At 42.7% G+C, this 20,446-nt stretch overlaps 1 protein-coding gene across 2 annotated transcripts; it reads left to right on the top strand.

The window, feature by feature from the left end:
* The first annotated feature begins 3,011 nt into the window (after positions 1–3,011).
* Positions 3,012–20,404, top strand: TCTN3 (tectonic family member 3). Of its 2 annotated transcripts, XM_079978643.1 has the most exons (14): positions 3,013–3,240; positions 3,414–3,555; positions 4,985–5,106; positions 5,803–5,933; positions 7,628–7,736; positions 8,583–8,701; positions 9,341–9,376; positions 9,679–9,753; positions 9,842–9,967; positions 12,052–12,147; positions 13,092–13,189; positions 13,481–13,646; positions 14,662–14,787; positions 16,897–20,404. In XM_079978643.1, the coding sequence occupies exons 1-14, from the start codon at positions 3,048–3,050 to the stop codon at positions 17,122–17,124; spliced, it is 1,767 nt and encodes a 588-aa protein (XP_079834769.1). In that variant the 5' UTR covers positions 3,013–3,047; the 3' UTR covers positions 17,125–20,404. The 2 variants fall into 2 exon arrangements, with proteins under 2 accessions (XP_079834770.1, XP_079834769.1); XM_079978644.1 differs by lacking the exons at positions 9,679–9,753; positions 9,842–9,967 and having other exon boundaries at positions 3,012–3,240.
* Positions 20,405–20,446: the final 42 nt, after the last annotated feature.

Consider the following 20,446-nt stretch of genomic DNA (forward strand, 5'->3'; position numbering starts at 1 on the left):
GCCAGCCTGGCTCTGGCTGGCTTCAGGAGCTACTCGCTGCCATGGCACCCGCCATTTTTCTCCTCCGGAAGTCCCCATATGATGTGTCTTGTGTGCAACACATAATATGGAGACTTCTGGAAAGGAAAAATGGTGGGCACCACAGCAGCGAGCAGCTCCTGAAGCCAGCCAGAGCCAACTGCGCTACCAGGCTGACTCCGGGCTGCTGACTGCCACTCCCACTGCCAAAGGGGAACCGGCAACGTCCGGTGGTACAGATCTGCTGCCCCCTTCCCCCTTTGTTTTGACTGATTGGGGAAGGCTCAGGAGTCATGGGAGGGAGGGCATTGCCCAGTTTTTAAAAAACTCTGCACATTTATGTTTCACAGGATGGGAAAGAAGGGCTTTGCACCTTGCCTGGCAGAGAAACCACATGCCTTGCGCCCCTCCTGGGCAATGCCCACTCGCCTGCGACTCCCAAGCCTCCCCCGATCTGTCAAAACAAAGGGGGAAGGGGCAGGAGATTGGGGAAGGCTTGGGAGTCACGGGTGGGCAGTGCGCCGTTGCCCAGTTTCACACTGCATGTGGATCTAGAAAGTAATTTAAATTCTGGAGGGATAATTGATCAAGACAATTATTTTGGGAAATCAAAGTGGTGAAGGACAGTGAATAAGATTTCTGACGTGTGTGTGTATATGGTCAGATATCTTTTCTGCATGTTAACTGCATGTCAGTGCTTTCCTAATCAGATGCTAGAAAGGTCTGTTAAGAATTTTTGTAATTATGGGTGCATATTTTGCAATAGTTGCCTTAGCAAACATTAACACGGAAAGCTCAAGATGCACAAATTCAGTTCTAAAATTATACTTTGGCTGCTGCAGGATGAGACTGTATACAGACTCTGTACTCTGCATACAGAACACATTTTCACAAATGAGAGTAGCCCTACTCTTCAGTTCATGATGTTTGCACATTTTTTTTGAAATCCACCCACTCATTTCGCAGAAGTAGAATAGAACAGCCTGTACACTTGTATAGGTCTGGTTTTGGTGACCCCTAGTGGTGCTCATGCGGGAAGACAAAGCCATACAAGATAATGCCAAATGAAATGATAGTCTACCTAATCTATCTATCTTATATATAAAACTTAGCACATTAGTGATTGCATCCTGCATTCAGAATGGGGTCAAACACATACTATTTTCTGGATTTGTATTGTGTGTTCCTGGTCAGCGATAGCTGCTGCACAACAACGTGATGCTATAGTCTCCCTCCCCCAGTTAAAAGGAATTTCTAATGTATCCGTTCAGGATTTGTAGCAAAAAGCATGGGGTGGAATAAATCACACGGGCTATAAATGGAACGCTCAAGGTGATGCCCAAGCCTTATAACGAGAGCTTTGGATAACTTAGCACGTCCAGAAGCTTAACACTCCAGATCCCTCTTTTGCAGATCTAGAGAGAGAGAGAGAGATTCTCCCTATTTGAGGTTGACTCAGGCATCCTAATCATGCCCCAGATCAGCATCGCCCCGTTTGCTATTAATCCCCCCACCCCTCGCTTTGAACCTGGTCCCGTTTTCAAACCAGAATAGTCTCAGGTCCTCCTTCCCCATTCTAACCAGTTTCTCTGCTGCTCCCTGCTGGTGAATTACAAAAGCATACAAACTCATACACACTATCGGGGTGCCAACTTGTATAAAATATTGGGGGAGGCCAGGTAAGTCTCACCTCGCATAATCAATCACATGACGCAGTACACGCACACTATTTGAATGGCAATACCCATCAACAGGGGGGCGACTGCCCCTCAAATATTTTGAGGGCCACTAGGAGTTGGCTTCTATGCACACTATACATTTATCCCCAAAGTAGTTAACCCATCACAATACACTCCACCATCAACAAAGTACAGTACCCAAGATTCTTCGCCGGCGGGACGTAGGGGGGGGGGTGAATCGTGTTTTAAATGTAACCCCAGCCAGATCCATCTCAGAGTTGCAGCGGGAAACAGCTGGCTAATAAAGTATTCTTCCCAGACTAGCAAATTTAACTGCTGACCCGCATTACCCCCTACAAAGATGCATCCCTCGGCTATGCCTTCCTATTCCCTGTAGCCCCAACATAAGGAAGAGTAGAGTAGGTCTTCCTCGCCTCCGCAATAGCTCTTAACTATCCATATACAAAAGAAAGTTATTCTCCGGCTACAAAATGCCCGAATTTGCATTGGAACTCTAGGGGCGCAACTGCGCTTAGAACTGAATTTTACGATAAATGTAATGGGGCAGCAGCATGTGTCACCCACCTCGTACGCTTAAGGTGGTAACAGAGACTTCACGCTTTTTCTACCTCGGGTCTTATTGAGTGTGGAAAATGCATTTTATTTTTTAATTTTTTGAAGTCTGCAAACATCGTACAAGCTGAAGTGTTTTTTTACAGGGGATTTTTGGCGGGAAATGCAAACCAACATCGGCACCACCTCTGCAATCTTAACAGTGGACTGCAATACCACAACCCCTCCCCAAACCAGCGACGTAAGTCAGTGCCAGTAAGAGAAAGTAAAAAACCCGCTTACTGTTTGTTTGTTTTTGGCCAAATAAAAAGTAATAGGGTTTCAGAATAATATAGTAACAGCATACCAAATTACAATCTTGGTTCGCTAAATATCAGATGCTATTTAAATATCCTAACCATTACCAAAGAGTGAGAGGCTGGAGGAATCCCTCCCTGTTAATATATTCCAATAAGGGAAACAAATCGGCTATTTTTTAATATTTGCAAAAAACTTTTTAAAAACATCTTTTCATAGGTTATCCCTGAGCTAGAGAATGAATTGCTGTCTGGTGCTAATTTCGTTTGTTGCTGCCTTTTGTTTGCTGTTTCCCAGTCACAGCTACAGTAAAATTCAGCAAACAATTATCTACAAACTTCGGAGACTGCGCTTTCACTCCTCTCACTTCCTACTTCTATACGGATACACAGAAGCGGCTGAGACTGACGTACTTCTTTTGCGCCTATACGTCATGAACGTGCGACTGCCGTTTCTTAGCAACGGGGCGATGCGTCCGTTATGGCCGCCGCACAGCCGATGCTCTCGTTGCTGCTCCTGTTGTCGGTCGTGGCGTCGGGGAAGGCAAAGCCCCGGGATGCAAACAGCACTCTGGAAGCAGAGGAAGCGCCCACGAATGAGACGAGCCCCAGTGAGGCGCCCATCAGTGAGGCGGCCGAAGTCGACAGGAAAGAGAGACTCGAACCCAGAGCTGGTGAGGGAGGGAGAGGCTGAGGGTGGTCCGGGGCATCGGGTGCCCTAAAGGCAATATGTGAATAACCCTCCGCCCCGCCCACCCCGTTTAGGCGATGCTTTACCGAGACCGTTTCTCAGTTCACAGCCTCTCCTTACCGCCTTCAGTTCTAACTCTTTCTCTGTCCCTCACAGGTGCTTCTTCGTCCATCTGCCCCTGTGATCTGCACCCAGGCTTCTGCGACCTCAACTGCTGCTGTGATTCAAGCTGTGGCTCAGATTGTAGCACCGGGGGCCCTGAATGTCCCTTCTCTTTTTGTCTTCCAGGCAGCACCAGGTGAAATGCATGGGCACAATTTTGTCTCCACAGTGTGTTAAGACATAGGGGTGGCCTGGGATCTGAGTAAGTCTGCTAGCTTCATTCAGCCAGGGTGCTTGGTGGTGGCAGTGGTCAGATCCATGAGTACCGTTTGGGTGGATAGGAGAGTTGCACACCTATGCTGGAGAATGCTGACAGGAGCAATAAACACATTAGTGAAAGAGTAAGAATGTAAGTTTTAGTATGTTCTGCCCTGAAGGTCTCTAAGTGTTGTCTAAGAAAAAGGCATGAGTATGTCCAACTTGTTTGTAGACAACTTGCAAGCAGAGTTACAGGGAAAGGTTAAGTGAGAGTACCCCTTTATCTTGTGTCCTATAAAGATGTGGGAAGGGGAAAGGCATGTTTTTTCTGAGCTTTTCTTTTACAAATGTTGAGGGCAGGCTAGTTGTTTAGAAGTAAAGCACATGTGTTGCATGTTTCAAATTGAAGCCATGGTATCTCTGGGTAACAAAATCTCAGGTAGCTGGGCTAGGAAGGACCTCTGCATGAGTGTTGAAGTTCCATCACCATTCAAGATAGATATTATTTGTCAATGATGGTAGCACCCAGCTCACTTGGTCAACAGAGTACAGGATTGCTTATAGTTGCCTATAGGTAGGGATACTGTCAGCCAAATTCCAAGTCTCATGCCTGACAGCCTCAGCCAGTCACCCGGCTTGACCTCCCAAGCAGTGGCGGCGCTTCATGTTCCGGCACCAGGGGGCGGAGAGCAGGCAGGGGCGGAGAGCAGGCAGGGGCGGGGCTGGCGCGTGTCCCAGGAGCGTGGCACGCCGCCTGTAGGGGCATGGCGTGCATCCTGGGGGCATGACACCCAGTGCGGGTGGGTCAGCAGTCGCGATGGCACCCCACTGGGATCGCTCTGCCAGGGGCGGTGCACTCCCCCTGCACTCCTCTTCCTCCGCCAGTGCTCCCAAGCACTTCAAACCAGTAGCATAGATCAAATGATCGGGGGGGGGGGGGAGGGAAAATGTGAGTGTGTCCAGAAACTACTAATGCTTAAAAATCTAATTAGGCAGTTCATTTTAAAGGAATTATTTTTAAAAGGGCGGGGGGGGGGGAGGGGCAAGTATGCACAATCACAACAACAAAAAAATACTAAAGCAAAATAATGGTCTAATTAATCCTATACTAGGCAAACTTAACATAGTAAAATTTACCCTTATGGTGCCTTCTGATGTTGATAGCCTCTCACGTTGGTTACATGATGGATGACAGACTAATGCAGGGACCATATCAATATGCACATATTCGGGTGGTTTTGAGTGACAGATTGCTAGGTCACCCAATCACAGAATAGGCAAGTGCTTCAGGAAATATATTATTGAGTTGTGTTTGCTTAAATAACACTCCTGTGGTGTGATTTTGTGTGCTTTTGTTTTCTTATTAGGGCTGTGAGTCAGGTGTGCTTGGAAAAATCCACAGTTTTCCAGAATAACACCCCTTACCGTACTGATGTCCTTCCTGGTCCTGGTGGATGTGTATTGCTGTTCTGTGTGGAGCTAAATGATCGTAAGTTTAGATCAGTATTTAGGCTGCTATTCTGTTTGGTCAAGGCTCTTCTCTGAAGCTGATTTTAAAAATAGAAGTGCAAATTGTACTTGGTAATTTGCATTTATACAGGGCAGATAATGAACTGTTCATTTATATATATATATTCCTTTTAGAGCAAGGAAAGAGGTTTGCTTCATAAAAGCTGGTGACATCCTTTTGCCAACTCTACCCACTTTGTTTCTGAACTGTCTACAATTCCCTTACTAATATCAAAGTTGTGATTTTGTATGCTCTTTGATGTTCCACAGAGTGTGCCACAAGGTGCTGTCTTCATTTATGTACTCCCAATAGTCTTTTGCATGATTTTTTTCATTATCCTGAGGAGCAGAGCGCCCCAGTGTTTGTGCATTGTACACCCAGTGCAATGCGTAAAAGGGAGCATCCTGTAGTAGCAAAGCAAGAAAATATTGTACTGGGATAATAAAACCTCTAATCCTGACGTCTGTTGAGATTGCAGTCATTCAGTATTTTTGTGCCCTCTAACAGAGAGTGGAGAAAAAAACTTTAACAAGCACCAAGTCCTATAGCTTGCCTTGAAAAATTCTTCCCTCTAGAAGGAGTTCAGATTTGCAAAGGGGTATGAGATTTCATTTTAACACTGTGATGTTTTGGTTGGATGTATCCCCTCTCCCCCCCCCCCAATTCTACATATAGCAAAGCTGAACTATTTACAGCAGCCACAGGTGGTTACAAAAGTCAACTTTCCAGCACTTTCAGCGCAATATGGAGGGCCTTCTTTCAACTTGCCTGATCAAGTTCTGTCATCACCACCTGCCTTTTACCGGGTGAGTTAGCCTCTAGTTATCAAGGATTTTCTCTTGAGGTTTTCGTGGTGAGAAGGCTGCTTCTAGAAAATCTAGACTGAATATCTAGACAGAAGAGGTCAGGGTTAAGTTTTCCTTTTCAATCTCCATACTTCCTCTATGGATGAAGCCTTCCTAGTAACTTACAATAAGGTTCCAGGTTCAATTCTCAGGATATCTGGTTAGGGCTGGGAGAGGCTTCTTCCTGAAACTGTCTATGTAGACAATACTGAACTAGCTGGACCAGTTGATTCATTCAGTATAAGGCAGCTTCCTGTGTTCCTAAGGACTAGGTGCGCAGCCTGGGAGTCATTTTGGACTCACTGCTGTCCATGGAGGCACAGGTCAAATCTGTGTCCAGGGCAGCTGTTTACCAGCTCCATCTGATACGTAGGCTGAGACCCTATCTGCCTGCGGACTGTCTCGCCAGAGTGGTGCATGCTCTGGTTATCTCCCGCTTGGACTACTGCAATGCACTCTACGTGGGGCTACCTTTGAAGGTGACTCGGAAACTACAACTAATCCAGAATGCGGCAGCTAGATTGGTGACTGGGGGCGGCCGCCGAGACCATATAACACCGGTCTTGAAAGACCTACATTGTCTCCCAGTACGTTTCCGAGCACAATTCAAAGTGTTGGTGCTGACCTTTAAAGCCCTAAACGGCCTCGGTCCAGTATACCTGAAGGAGCATCTCCATCTGCATCATTCTGCCCGGACGCTGAGGTCCAGCGCCGAGGGCCTTCTGGCGGTTCCCTCATTGCGAGAAGCAAAGCTACAGGGAACCAGGCAGAGGGCCTTCTCGGTAGTGGCGCCCGCCCTGTGGAACGCCCTTCCAGCAGATGTCAAAGCGATAAACAACTACCTGACATTCAGAAGACATCTTAAGGCAGCCCTGTTCAGAGAAGTTTTTAACGTGTGATATTTTACTGTATTTTTTGTTTCTATGGAAGCCGCCCAGAGTGGCTGGGGAGGCCCAGCCAGATAGGCAGGGTATAAATAAATTATTATTATTATTATTATTATTATTATTATTATTACAGTGGTACCTTGGGTTATGAACTTAATTTGTTCCAGAGGTCCGTTCTTAACCCGAAACTGTTCTTAACCTGAGGTACCACTTTAGCTAATGGGGCCTCCCACTGCTGCTGCGTTGCCACTGCACAATTTCTGTTCTCATCCTGGAGCAAAGTTGGCAACCTGGAGCAACTACTTCCGGGTTAGTGGAGTTTGTAACCCAAAGCGTTTCAACCCAAGGTACCACTGTATTTAAATACTCATCCTCATGCAGTAGAATAGATGATTATCATAGAATCATAGAGTTGGAAGAGACCACAAGGGCCATCCAGTCCAACCCCCTGCCAAGCAGGAAACATTATGGGCGTCTCTTGTGTGTGATTTGCTCTGAGTGATTCCTTTTCAGCTCTGGGTGGTATTATTTTGGGTAGTTTTTAATGTTTCATTTTGTTATTATATGTGTTGTAAGTGGCTCAGAGTGGCTGGGACAACCCAGCCAGATGAATGGGGTATAAATAATAAAATAATTCTTCTTCAGCTAAGCTCTACTCATGGTAGACCTACTGGCATTAATCAACAAAACTAAGTTAGGTTCATTCATTTCAGTGGGTCTACTCTGAATGAAACTTAGTTGAATAAGCACCCTCTGTTTTCGTTTCAGGTGGGAGATCCTATACAGACATACTTTGCTGCATCATCTGTATTAAGTATACTCAAACAACCAGTGGGCATTGGAACCAGCCAACTTTGCATTGATGAGAATCCTGCTGGTGAGCATGGGAACTTCAGCAAAGTCCTGACATCTGTTAGTTGAGCTCCACAAACTTCGTTGGAGTTTAGTGTCGAGTAATTGTTTTTAGCAGCTAATGAGTTTTTTGGCTTCCTGCTGTACAATGGCAAATATAAAGGAGTTCCTCTCTTTTTTGCTGCCTGGGGTGGTGGTGGTGGTAGAGAGGGAGTTAGCAATAGAGTGCACAGTGCATAACAACATTTTTGTTTCAACCTGTGATATGATCTGCTTTCCAACACAATATGCAACTTAATATTTTGAAACAGCCTTTCAGTTTTGCCAGCAGCATTTAAAGTACTTATCTCTCCTGTGGTAAAGAAGCAGGTAATACAGTCTAAGATGGGCAAGATGGGTTCCAGAGGCAGTGACTAAAGGGTCAAAGTCTGGCAACATAATCCCAGGCAGTGGGTCAAACCAGGCTACAGCAAAAGTGTAGCTAGTTGAGGTCTTCTTTGCTGAGGCAAGTTGCTCTGGACTGAGTTGCTGATGAACAGGTTAGGCTAGGGCTTTATAGGTCTCAGTGGACAGGAATTTGTGCTTGTGATCCACTGACGGAGTACTTAACTGGGCTTGGCCCTACAACCCAGGCAATGCCTTGGAAGTACAGTGCTCAGTCTGTCAGACCTGCAGTTAATACAGTGTGTTGGTGGCACAGCCAGGTAATAAGACGGAGCCTGGCTGTTGGGAGTTCTGAATTTAAAACATACACACACCATGGCATGTTACAGGTTGGATTGCCCAGTTGACTGCATTTGTGGATTCCTGTGCATTAGGATGACATTTACTGCTTGTCCCTACCCCCTTATGTGACTTGTTAATTACTTAGGTTTCCTGGAGAGCAAAAACACAAGCTGCATTCGGATCCTTACTGACTTAACAAGCTGCTGCACCACTGACCCTGCACTGGATGCAGCTTCATACTACCGTGGCTTCAGTGTGCTGAAGGTAACTCTTTATTTTGCTATTTTGGTATAGTATTAGTTATCTTTCCTAATTCAAGTATGTTTCCACATTTCCTAAGCACATTTGTGTCTTCTGCTTCCTTGCCAAATGAAGAATAGGTTTTAAAATATTTCTTTTTATTGTTAAATACCTTGAAATATTGGGGAAACAATTGATATTTCTGTTGGCTTACTACAGGTATAAAGAGTATTTGGGGCCTACAAATTAAGAGATTTTTCCTAAATAATGTCCAACAAAAATAAGAACCCCCCCACCTTAAAAAAAGCGATTGGAAACAAAAGCAAAACAATGGGATTTACAAGAAAGAGGTTTATTGATCCAACACATTTTTAACTCCAAGGAAATTCAGATGTGCTACCTTTTTTATTTCTTATGCTAAAAAATAGATGAGGTAGCACATCTGAATTTTGAATTACTGTTCTCTGAATTTCCCTGAAGAAGAACCAGCAGGGTTCAAAATTTCTTGGATCAACCTTTTTCTTGCCTATTCCTAAATAATGCCTCATCCCCAATAGATAAAAGAACACTGCAAAGAAGACAAGACTGTAAGATTGGGATCAAAGGTTTGTAAATCATTATCTTGTGCAGACACTAAAGTATAGCTGGCTTTTCATTTTTCAGGTACCAGTCAACATGACTATTTTCCAACCCATACAGGTGAGATTTCAGTTTGTTTTTGCCTAGTGATAATTTTGAAACATAGTCTAGAAAATGGACTGGGAATTGTGGATCTAGCTATACACAAAGAAATGAGTGTTGTAAAGATGTTAGTTTATTTGTATATGGTCTCAAGGGAATGCTTAAATTTCCTGCTGCAAGTAGCAGAATAGTTGTGAGGATTATTTTTTGTGAAGTGGGTTGGAAGTTTCAAATGCCCCTGGTCTAAGATGACTGTGGATAGATTATGTAGGTGAAGATAAATATGATATGAGAACTGAAAATATCTTTTGTGTCTCCAGGTCAACATCACCCCTGTTTCAGAGCCTGCATCTCCTTCACTAAGTGGTAGCACGTGCCACAATGTTGTTTCTGAGGTATCATTAGTTCTTCGAGTGCTGTCCTCATTAGTAGAGGCCTAAGTTCATACCTTGTCTTTCTCTGACATGTATGTCATACTTTTAGGTGAGCTATGAGGTGGAGTTCAATGGGATTCATGGAATTCAGAAAGTGTCTGTTCAATTCAAAGTTGCCAGTATATCTGGAAATCCAAGAGCCACACTGCAACAGCACTTTTCTCTTCATTTTGGGGTCAGTGTTTGTTCTTATATGCATTCTTGGACTGTGGGGAAAAGGGTTGGGCTGGGGCCCTTGTGTGCAACTGGATCCTTTGCTGTGTTATGAGCTCAATGAGAATGGAACCCAGAGTCAGTATTCTACTGTCATGGGCCTCAATGGTGGTGCTGTTATGGAAGTGAGATGGCTACTCTGAAACACAAAACGGGCTTGCAAATGTGGCTCTATATTTATTTCTTGGCCGTATGTGATCAAAGAAAGGATTGAGTTTGTGCTGCAGAACAATTGTGGTGGTGTAGAAGTCTAGGTTCTTCTCAAGGCAGTCAAAGTCTCAGGTTGCTGCACTGAAGAAGCATTTTCTAGGTCTGACAGCAAGTTGGAGAAGTCTCCATCCTGTTTATCAAAGTGATGCAAATTAATTTTGGAGCTAGGGAAAGGAAGCTATCAGTGCTTTGAAATGGCCTGCCAAACATTTCTAAATGGAGATAGGCCTTGCATACAATGAAAGGGGAAGGGTACAATGTTTTGGAAACTTCTTTTGTCTAGTTGGTTAACACCAGCAGTTCTAATAAGATTCTGAGTTTTTAGTATTCAATCTGTACAGAATCTGTGCACTTTGTCTAGTACACTTTTAGCTTTGCCTGTAATCTTAGTATCTGTAATTCTGATCAGCTCTTCTTAATCTGTAATTCTGATCAGCACTTACACAAGCTGTGATGATGGAGTGGTAAACAGACTAGAAAGTATTTAAATTGGTTTTTTTCTCCTTCCATCTGCTAAATTTGTCTCTCACTTTGTGTACCTGTGAAGCAATCACATAAACAATAGAGTAAAGCAGATGAATAGGCAACCAATTGCTTACACTCAGTTCCTGTAATACCAGTTATTTGTGTATACTGGTAAAAAATTTTTGCTATGTCTGCCTGGTGACTTATTTTGGAGAGTGGAGTGCCATGGTAGATATGCCCATAGTCTGAGTCCATGTGACTGATAAGAGTCACGAAGACAGTGCAGAGGAGATAAGAGTATGAATTTCTGGGCAAACTATACTCTCTTTCCCTCTGCATCAAACACAAACTAATCATCCTCATTCTTTGCCTTTCCTTGCCACTTTTTCTCTTCTGCCTGTGTCAGTAATTCTCCAATTGCTTAGAGAATGAAAGATGTGCCACAGATGCTGACTTTGCATATTTATTCCTTGTATAAAAGACATGTACCCTTTCTATAAATCACACACACATATACAGTGGTGCCTCGCAAGACGAAAAGAATCCGTTCCGCGAGTCTCTTCGTCTTGCGGTTTTTTCGTCTTGCGAAGCAAGCCCATTAGCGGCTTAGCGGATTAGCGCTATTAGCGGCTTAGGGGCTTAGCCACTTAGAAAAAAGGGGGGGAGGGAAAAAACCCCGCAGGAACTCGCAAGACATTTTCGTCTTGCGAAGCAAACCCATAGGAAATTCGTTTTGCGAAGCGCCCCCAAAACAGAAAACCCTTTCGTCTAGCGGGTTTTCCGTCTTGCGAGGCATTCGTCTTGCGGGGCACCACTGTAAAAGGAAATAATGCTGCAAGTTGCTCATCTATTAACTTTGACATAATCATGACTAAAGCAGAACATGATGGCAACATAATTTCTTCTCTTGCTTTCACTAGGGAAGAGACTTCTTGCAAATCTCTGCAAAACTGCTTCCACTGTTGTCCTTCAAATTGCTGCTTACATTTCTTGTTGCCTTATAACATCACATGGGGGCAGCTGCATCATGCAAGGATTCCTGCCTGGTGTTTTAGCCAGTGTTCTTTTTTATTTCCATTTCATTCACGTGTCTGACAGTGCCCCAAGATTATCTATAATCCATCACTGCGGTGTTGGGTCAGTGGATTCATGTATGGTACTTCAATGCACTATTATAGGATTTTAGTATGTGTAATGACAAAACAAGGGCCCCTTCGTCTGGCATGAGTGGGCTCAGCTCCCACTTCTTTGGCATGTCAATCCTAACCATTAGGCCAGGTTTGAATTTTGTCCCTTACTAATTATTGTATTTCAAAGTATGTACAGATGATGGTATAATAAGGTTCATGTAATTTATTTTGTCTCTTGCAGAGCAGGAGCCCTTCTCTCACCAAACAGAGAAGTGGGAACCCTGGATATATTATAGGAGCACCACTGATAGTTCTGTATAATGGCACCCAGCAGCATGTATCCTTTCTGGCACTGTTTGATCTAGTATCAGGAGTGTAGCCTGATACCAGGAGTCTACCCTTAGGTCTTAGATGATAGTAGAGCTGTATAGAGGATTTTGACCTCACCCACTGTTCTTCATATCACTGCATATATTGATACGTATGTGAATGCCCTGTGAGAACCAATGCTCAGAATTAATGCTCTTGGTATTAGTAACCATCTCCCACTTTTAACTACAAATGAGAGCATCCTGCAGAGCTATCTGCAATGTATTACTTGATCCGCTGGCCTCAGATTTTCTTAAAAAGCTGTAGGCTGATGTGATAATGTGTATATGCAATTATATACTTCTTTGTTTACTCCTGCACTTGGCTTTTCAATTGTTTTCAGGTCTATGCAACATCCTTTTGTTTCTAAGTTTTTGGATTCAATAGAAAGAACATGTGGATGAGCCCAGCTGTTCAGTTAAGATGTTGCCATGAGCCAATTATGGGTTATAAACAGCCTGTGAATGGTTCTTGGAGATGAGGTGGTATTTTATATGTCCCACTATAATACCCAAGACGGAGCAACTGAGAATGCATTCTCTTGGCTGTTCATATGCTGCATTTAATCAGCCCCACAACTGGGGGGGAAATATTTTTATTTGGAGAATTGGCAAAAGTGTTGAGGTGTTCATGTTTGGCTGCCTTTTCATCATTTAGGCTAAAGTAGTAATCATTTAGCATTTTATTATATTAAAACCATTAGTCTTAAAATATTTCAGATCAGTAGTTGATATTCTCCAAACCTGAGAATGAGTTAAAATGTAAACAAATGATTGTGTACGTATGTACACACCATATTGGAGTTGTGTACATATGTACACACTTGGAGTTGCTTTCTGTCCACAAGACCAAAGACAGTTTCTCTGGTTTCCATTGTATTCTAGTTTAGTTTCCTGACACACCTCTCCTCAGATAACCATTTTACAGAATCAAGTTGATGGTCAATGCTCAGCAACTGAAAGGTATAAAGTACAGTTTAGAGAGAATGTGAGGACAAGTTGCCAGTTCAGGTAATATTCCTCAAATTCTCTTGAATGTTTACACTCTTTGTACAGACTTGTACAGACAGCCAAATTTTGTAAATCAGAGCTGACTGTTCACTGCTTAGCACATAAACTAAGGAACTTGGCAAGGAATAATTTTAACTTCTCACCAAATGTACCTCCATTGAAGAACTGATTTAGACATGTTCCAGTTCAGTAATTCCTGAGAAGTAATGTAAAGGTAATGTGTTTCTGAATGGTAGTTAAGTTTCACTGACATGAGACCAATGGATGCTCCCTGTTTTGTCTGATTTCCAGTGTACCCTTCAAGCTGGAGGAAGCAAACTGTAGCCATTTCCAAGAGACACTATACCAAGCCTTTGAGGGAGCATACAACTTAGGTGGTTTGGCCATAACTGGCAATGCTGACCCAAGCCGTCCAGGAGAGCGGACCAACATCTTCACCCAGGGGTGCAAAATACAGGTAATATGCAGAGAGACAGAGTAGCTAGCTTTGTATCTGACATCCTATTGTAAGCTTTGCCACAGCACCTGAAGGATGAAAGGGCAACCATCTACCCTATAGAAGAAACTACCCTCTAACCGTGTCAAGCTGGAGCACATTGTGTTTTGCCAAGACCAGTGGCACATTCACAGGTCCCTACTGTATTCACATAGAACTTCCTTCAACTGGGCCATAAGTCTTTTGTCTCCTTTTGTTCCTCCCAATGAAAGGAGAGGTAGCTGTAGAAACATCATGTTCTGCATCCCCATGCAATTCTGACTACCTCTGAGATGTCACTCTCTTCATAAGAACACAAAAGAGCCTGTTAGATCAGGACAATGGCCCATCTAGTCCACCATCCTGTTCTTACAGCGGCCAATCAGATAATAATAATAAAAATAAAATTTTATTTATATCCTGCCCTCCCCATCCAAAGCCGGGCTCAGAGCAGCTAGCAACAATAAAAGTAACACAGCATTCTAAAATCAATTCATCCTAAAATCAATTCAAAATCAAATTAATGGCAGCCACTGGGCTAGAGTTCTGTGAGGATTACAGAAAGGAGGGGGTCAGACTGTGCCTTGGCCAAAGGCCTGGTTGAACAGCTCTGTCTTGCAGAGTTGTGACAGAGTGTTCCACCAGATTGGGGCCACAGCTGAAAAAGCCCTGGCTCTGGTTGAGGCCAGCCTAACCTCCGTGGCCCAGGACCTCCAAGATGTTTTTGTTTGAAGACTGTAAGGTCCTCCGTGGGACATGCAAGCAGGATTCCAGCACAAGGGCACTCTCTTCTCCTGTGGTTTCCAGTAACTGGTGTTCAGAAGCATACTGCCTCCAACTGTTGAAGCAGTGTAGAGCCATCATGTTTTGCTCCATATTTGAGCACAAATTTAGCAGTAATCCTGAGCCTTCCCCTTTGCACTGCTGATTACTCAGCAGGAATACAGCTCTTTGGGAGTACACTTATTTAACTTAGAATTTCCCCTTTTCTTTCTAGGAGGGGCATTGTATGGTTCCCATTTCCCTGAAGATCCAAGTGATATGGGCCCACTTAGGCCTCCTGTCTAATCCGCAAGCTCAAATATTGGGAGCACGATACCATTATCTCTGCAAATCTCTGAAGGTCTGTCACAAATAATGTCTTAGGGCTGTTTTCTGTTACTTTGGACCATTTCAGATGTAATGCAAAGTATATGAGCTATAGTGAGTTCGCACATTTGACCTTTTTTGTGCACCAGAGAAGATTGAAAGCTACATTCGGTTTTAAACTAACCAGAGCTCACTGTTGCATCTTAACTCAGTGAATTCTGGTTTGTTTAAACTCCGAGTAGTTCAAACAAGCTAGGATCGAACAGTGGTTTATTATCCTGATTTGTTCACTACCTAGTGTTTGAACCTACCAGAGTTGCCCTACTTCAGGAATTTGCTTAGTTAAAAACTAGAAGCAGATGCTTCCTATAATCTTCTCTGACACATGCCAGAGGAGAAAGGGGAGCCCAAGACTTAATGTTGTTTGTACACATAAGGCTAAACCAGGGGCCAGATCTTTCTCTCCCTCCCCACTCCGCAAGGCCAACTTTGACAATTGGGCAGGACCACCTAAAGCAAGAGGGTGACCAAGCAGGATTGAATACCCTATGCATCAACTTCTGCTTTGGGTAGTTCAGTCCTGCTTTCTGCAGGGATCAGCTGTACTAGTAGCTCATAGAATTGTAGAGTTGGGACCATTTGGCCTGCAGGCTGGAGGTTCCCCACCTCTCACTGAACCATAGTTTAGCAATAAATCTGAATGAGCCCAATGAATTACAGTGGTACCTTGGTTCTCAGACTTAATCCATTTGGAAGTCCATTCCGAAACCAAAGCATTCCAAAACCAAGGCACGCTTTCTGACTGAAAGTAATGCAAAACAGATTAATCCATTCCAGACTTTTAAAAACAACCCCTAAAGCAGCAATTTAACATTAATTTTACTATCTAACGAGACCATTGATCCATAAAATGAAAGCAATAATCAACATACTGTACTATAAAATAAATAAGACAGTATTGTAGATGATAAAAATTAAAATTATTTTTCTTTTCTTTCCTGCACTGATGATAGTCATTGTTTGGATGAGAGACTTTTATCCATTTCTGCAGTCACACAGTCAGTCAATCAGTAGCTGAACTGGGTTCCACACAGCCACAGAAACAAATTAACTGCAAAAGCCTCAAAAACAAAAACACAAAATAAATAGTAAAAACAAGAGTCCCAAACTTAATCTGTTCCGGAAGTCTGTTTGACTTCCGAAATGTTTGAAAACCAAGGTGCAGCTTCTGATTGGTTCAGGCGCCCCGGAAACAATATCTGACAGCCACATTGGACGTTTGGCTTCCGAAAAACGTTTGAAAACCAGAACACTTACTTCCAGGTTTTTGACGTTTCGGAACCAAGGCGTTTGAGAACCAAGGTACCACTGTATTTCACTATTACTTATTAACTGTCTTCCAAGGTAAAGTAAAAATGATTGTAACTAAATGATTGTAAAAATGATTGTAAATAAATACTCATACTACTTAACCAGAATTTTAGGAAATATTAGGAGATCAGTGAAGAAGCCTGCTCCTGTCCACTAGAGTGTGAGGGAAGAACTATAGGAGTTGTATAGGATTAATCTGCTACATTGACAGAGAGTGCTGCAAGACAAGAGACTAGTTCTCTGTGTAGTGCAATACCACCTATTGCCACTGTAGAGCTCATAAGAGATGCCAGGTGTAGCCTCCAGCTCCTGTCCACAGCCAGAAGGAGGAGGCTAAATAGGTGATAGAATAATTTTAATAGCTGTGTATCGGAGGTCCAGTGGGTGGGGGGATGGTCTCTAGACTCCGTGTTCTTCACTTCTATGCCTGTTCGTGCATCACAAAGAAAGGACAGGTTTGCAGCTGTCAGTGGTAAGGTGGAAGGGGAGCTGGTGGTGGGAAATAATAGCTATGGAAATGGATATCACTTTTCTTTTCTTTTCAGTTCCATTTGCTGTAGAGTAGTCCCAGTCTCCTATTTTGAGAGACAGCAAGGACAAACATGTCATGTCGCAAGCCCAAGACAAATGTTTCAGGCTTCCCTTTCATGTTCAGGGAACAGCTCTGAATTACGATGGACTAGTGTAAGAGGCCTGTGGAGCAATTTGCTGTGAGGTAGGAACCAAGCAAGGCTCTGTACATTCTAAAATGATAGTTTTGTTTTTCTTCTAGTCCATTGGCAACATGGTGAACATGTTGCCTTTGACAACCACAGTTGCCTTCACGGATGCTACTAAATGGCCAGAGCCACCCCGCGGTCAGCCCAGAGCCTATTGGAAGCTTCCATTTGATTTCTTCTTCCCCTTTAAAGTGGCATTGAGTGGAGCTGGGAGCAGCTCAGGCAGCCTACCTGGTACTCTGCTGGTGACATTAACATTTTGTAAATTACTTGTCTCATGAACGTCTTTTTTTATAAGAAGAACAAGATCTTCAAGAGCCATATTGGCATTGCTGTATTACATAGCATTGCTTGCTATGAAGTGACTGAATCAGAATGGATGCCCTCTTGGGGGAAAGTGTGTTTAAGAAACAGTCTCCTCCTAGTGGAGGGTATAGAGTGGAAACTCTGCGTCACATGACTGCAATGCTTGTAGTCAAGTCTAGGAACCTCTGTACATCACTATCTGGACTTGTGGTGACCTGTTGAAAACTCACCAGCCCATGGTGAGCTGATCAAATGCACATACCACACATGAATTTGGTATTCAGCTCATGAGGGTAAGTGCTAACAGTTGTGCCATACGTGACTTGCCATGCCTCTTTATGGATGTCTTTCTTTACTCCACAAGACCTCTGGCCATCAATCTAGTGAAGAAAGAGTTGGGACCCAAAGTGACATGGGCACTCTTCCTCCTAATTCTGAAGCTTTTGAGCCTCTTCTATGCAGCCCCTTACGTTCCCCAAAACCCTTGCCAGTGTGGAAGTGCTTGAGGACGATCTCAGGCTGCTTTAGATCTCAGTCAAGGAAAAAGCTCTCAGTCACAAACTCTGACGTATTATTTCTTGAAGAAAACACTAGAAGTAGAAAGTTCTATAGCTTTCAGTCTGCTTTCCCTTGTCTGTTGTTAGGGGGAAACTTGGGACACTTGATAACGCACAACTTTGTAAATGAAACTATTTTATCTTTATGGATTGTCATTAAAAACTAGTATCATTCCTCTTTTCATGATAAAACAATCACGCCTTTCATGACTCACCTCGATAATACCTGTCTCTTACCTTTATACTAACTATGGCTGGCTTTCCTAGAGGAGTCAAATTGGGACACGATTACTGAAAAAGAAATCTCTCCACAATCGCAGAGGATACAAAGCTGCACTGATGCTAAATGTCCTTTTATGTTATAGAACTTATGCACACTTGTTTATTAACTATGGGAGCTTGGGAAGTGGGCTTTAATTTTAGGAGTGTTGCAACTTATGTCCTACTGAAGAGTTCTTCCCTAATATATTACACTTTAACCAACAGCCTTAATAAACAAAGCCAGTGTATAAAAAAATTAAGTATTTTGTGGGGGCATCTTGTTATAATTACTCTGCCTGTCTGCATCTGATGTGGGACAAGTATAATTTCTGTTCTGCTTTATTGCTTCACAGCATATGGGGCTGTTTAACAGATTTCAGTAATGATACCTTTCATGTCCAAGTAATTGGTGTAGGCCTGTTCTAACATACAGTAGTTGCTTTTTAGCATTTCCCTGAATACAATAGAACTATAGCTTCTTCCAGAATCTGGAAAAATGTATAATACCTATTTGTTATCAAATAACAATAATCTCTTTTCTTTTCTTTTTTAAAACACCCTGTGAGTGCAATTTTTATACATTTCTGCTCAGAAGTAAGTCCCATGAAGTTCAATGGTTCTTACTCTCAGGGTCAATAGTTGTAAAATTAAAGTCTAAATAAAGGATGCCTATGAGAGGTAGAGGGACCCATTGTCATGGGATGATGTATTGCCTTTACAGTATACATCTCAAATCTTCTAATTTCAGGTAGCCGTCTACTTTTGTAGCCCTTATGAGACAGTAAAAGCTTAGTGAGAGGCATTGTTAATGGGGAATGGAGCAAAATGACATATTATATCTTTATAATATGTCTCATACCAAAGAATCCAGCTATCTCAACTTTTGTTGCTCAAAATATGTCCACTAAGATCAGTTGAAGAGTGACCTTCAAGTCTATGGTTTCAGAGTTGCCTTGAATCTTGAGGTAGACAGAAAGTGACCTTACCCTGTCAACTCTAAAATAAGGACACTTTAGGAAAAATTAGCCTCAAAGTCCAAGTAGGAGGACTAGTAATTTACAGCTTTCCAGTTGGAGTGTGATATGAAATCACATGTGATAATGCCTTGGCCCAGTTCCTTGCTTGTCCGTCCTCATGTCACCTGGGGTTCTGGCAAAAAATGTGTTTCTTGGGCTACTTGTGTGGGTGGCAAGAAATTATAGGTTTTGTCCCCTGAGACTGAGAGGAGATACAGCAATCTTCAATTATCTAAAGGGCTATAACATGGAAGATGGAGCAAGCTTGTTTTCTCCTGCTCTGGAGTCTAGGACCCGAACCAATGGATTCAAATTACATGAAAGGAGTTTCTGACTAAACATCAGGAAGAAATTTCTGATAGTTAAGAGTTATTCGACAGTGGAACAGACTCCCATGAGAGATGGTGGACTACTTCCGTGGGGTTTTTTCCTCTGGGGTTTTTAAGCAGAGGTTAGAGAGCCGTCTGTCATGTATGCTTTAGTTGAGATGCTGCATTGAGGAGATTGGGGTCCCTTCCAACTCTATAGTTCTTTTTCCACTGAAATGTCACTGAGCATACCACAAATAAGGGTGCAGACTGCACCTCAGATCAAATTCCACCCCTACTTTTGGATTTCTTCATCTGAAAAGTAGTCAGTAGTAGTACCTTGGAGAGGTGCTATGGGTTTTATCTGCAAAGTCCTACTAAGTGTATCTCAGCTGCTTTTTCTTGTGTGTAACCATCCCTCAGCATACTTTGGTTCAGAGAATGGCTGAAGAGTATATGATGCTAAGTGGGGCTCACTTGGAGGCAAGGTTCTCTGAAAGACTTGTGTAAGCTGCTCTGAGCTTCCCAAAAGAAAGATGAAGATACTGTAAATAAAAATTTCAGCATTGGATAGTATGAAGGAATGAAGAATGATTTCCTTCAAAGATTTAACAAACTTTGTTCTAACAAAGTGGGAACATGAGATTGACAATTCTTAAGTCAGATGAAATTTATGCTGGAGGAGTATTTTTAAAATGTTTAAAAAGGAAAAATCTGATATTTACACTATTTTAAGTTTTTTAAAAACTATTACATTTCTTGGTGGATAAAAAGTATAGGACAAACTCAATTTTTATTATGAACCTTTAGATATCTGTCTTTGCTTGGTGTTGAAAATCTCCCATCTGTACCTGTACCAACCATAGCAAACTGGCTGGTAACTGTCTTAGGTACTGCATACATGGGTGGGGAAAATGAATAACTGTTAGCTACAGAGATCCAGTGTTGCAGAAACTGAAATGTGTGTGTGTGTGATTGGAACCGGATTCTGGATTTAGGCTGACTTGACCAATTGGTGCTGATGTGAATGACTTGTTTGTTTCTTACTTTGTGTCTTTTGTAAACATTGTATTTGATTTAAATAAAAAAGAACACTATACCCTTTCCACTGCAGCCACCTTATGTGTGATGCCACTTATTTTTCTTTTAAAAGCA

The sequence above is a fragment of the Podarcis cretensis genome, assembly GCF_951804945.1.
Source record: "Podarcis cretensis genome assembly, chromosome: 5".
NCBI lineage: Eukaryota > Metazoa > Chordata > Lepidosauria > Squamata > Lacertidae > Podarcis > Podarcis cretensis.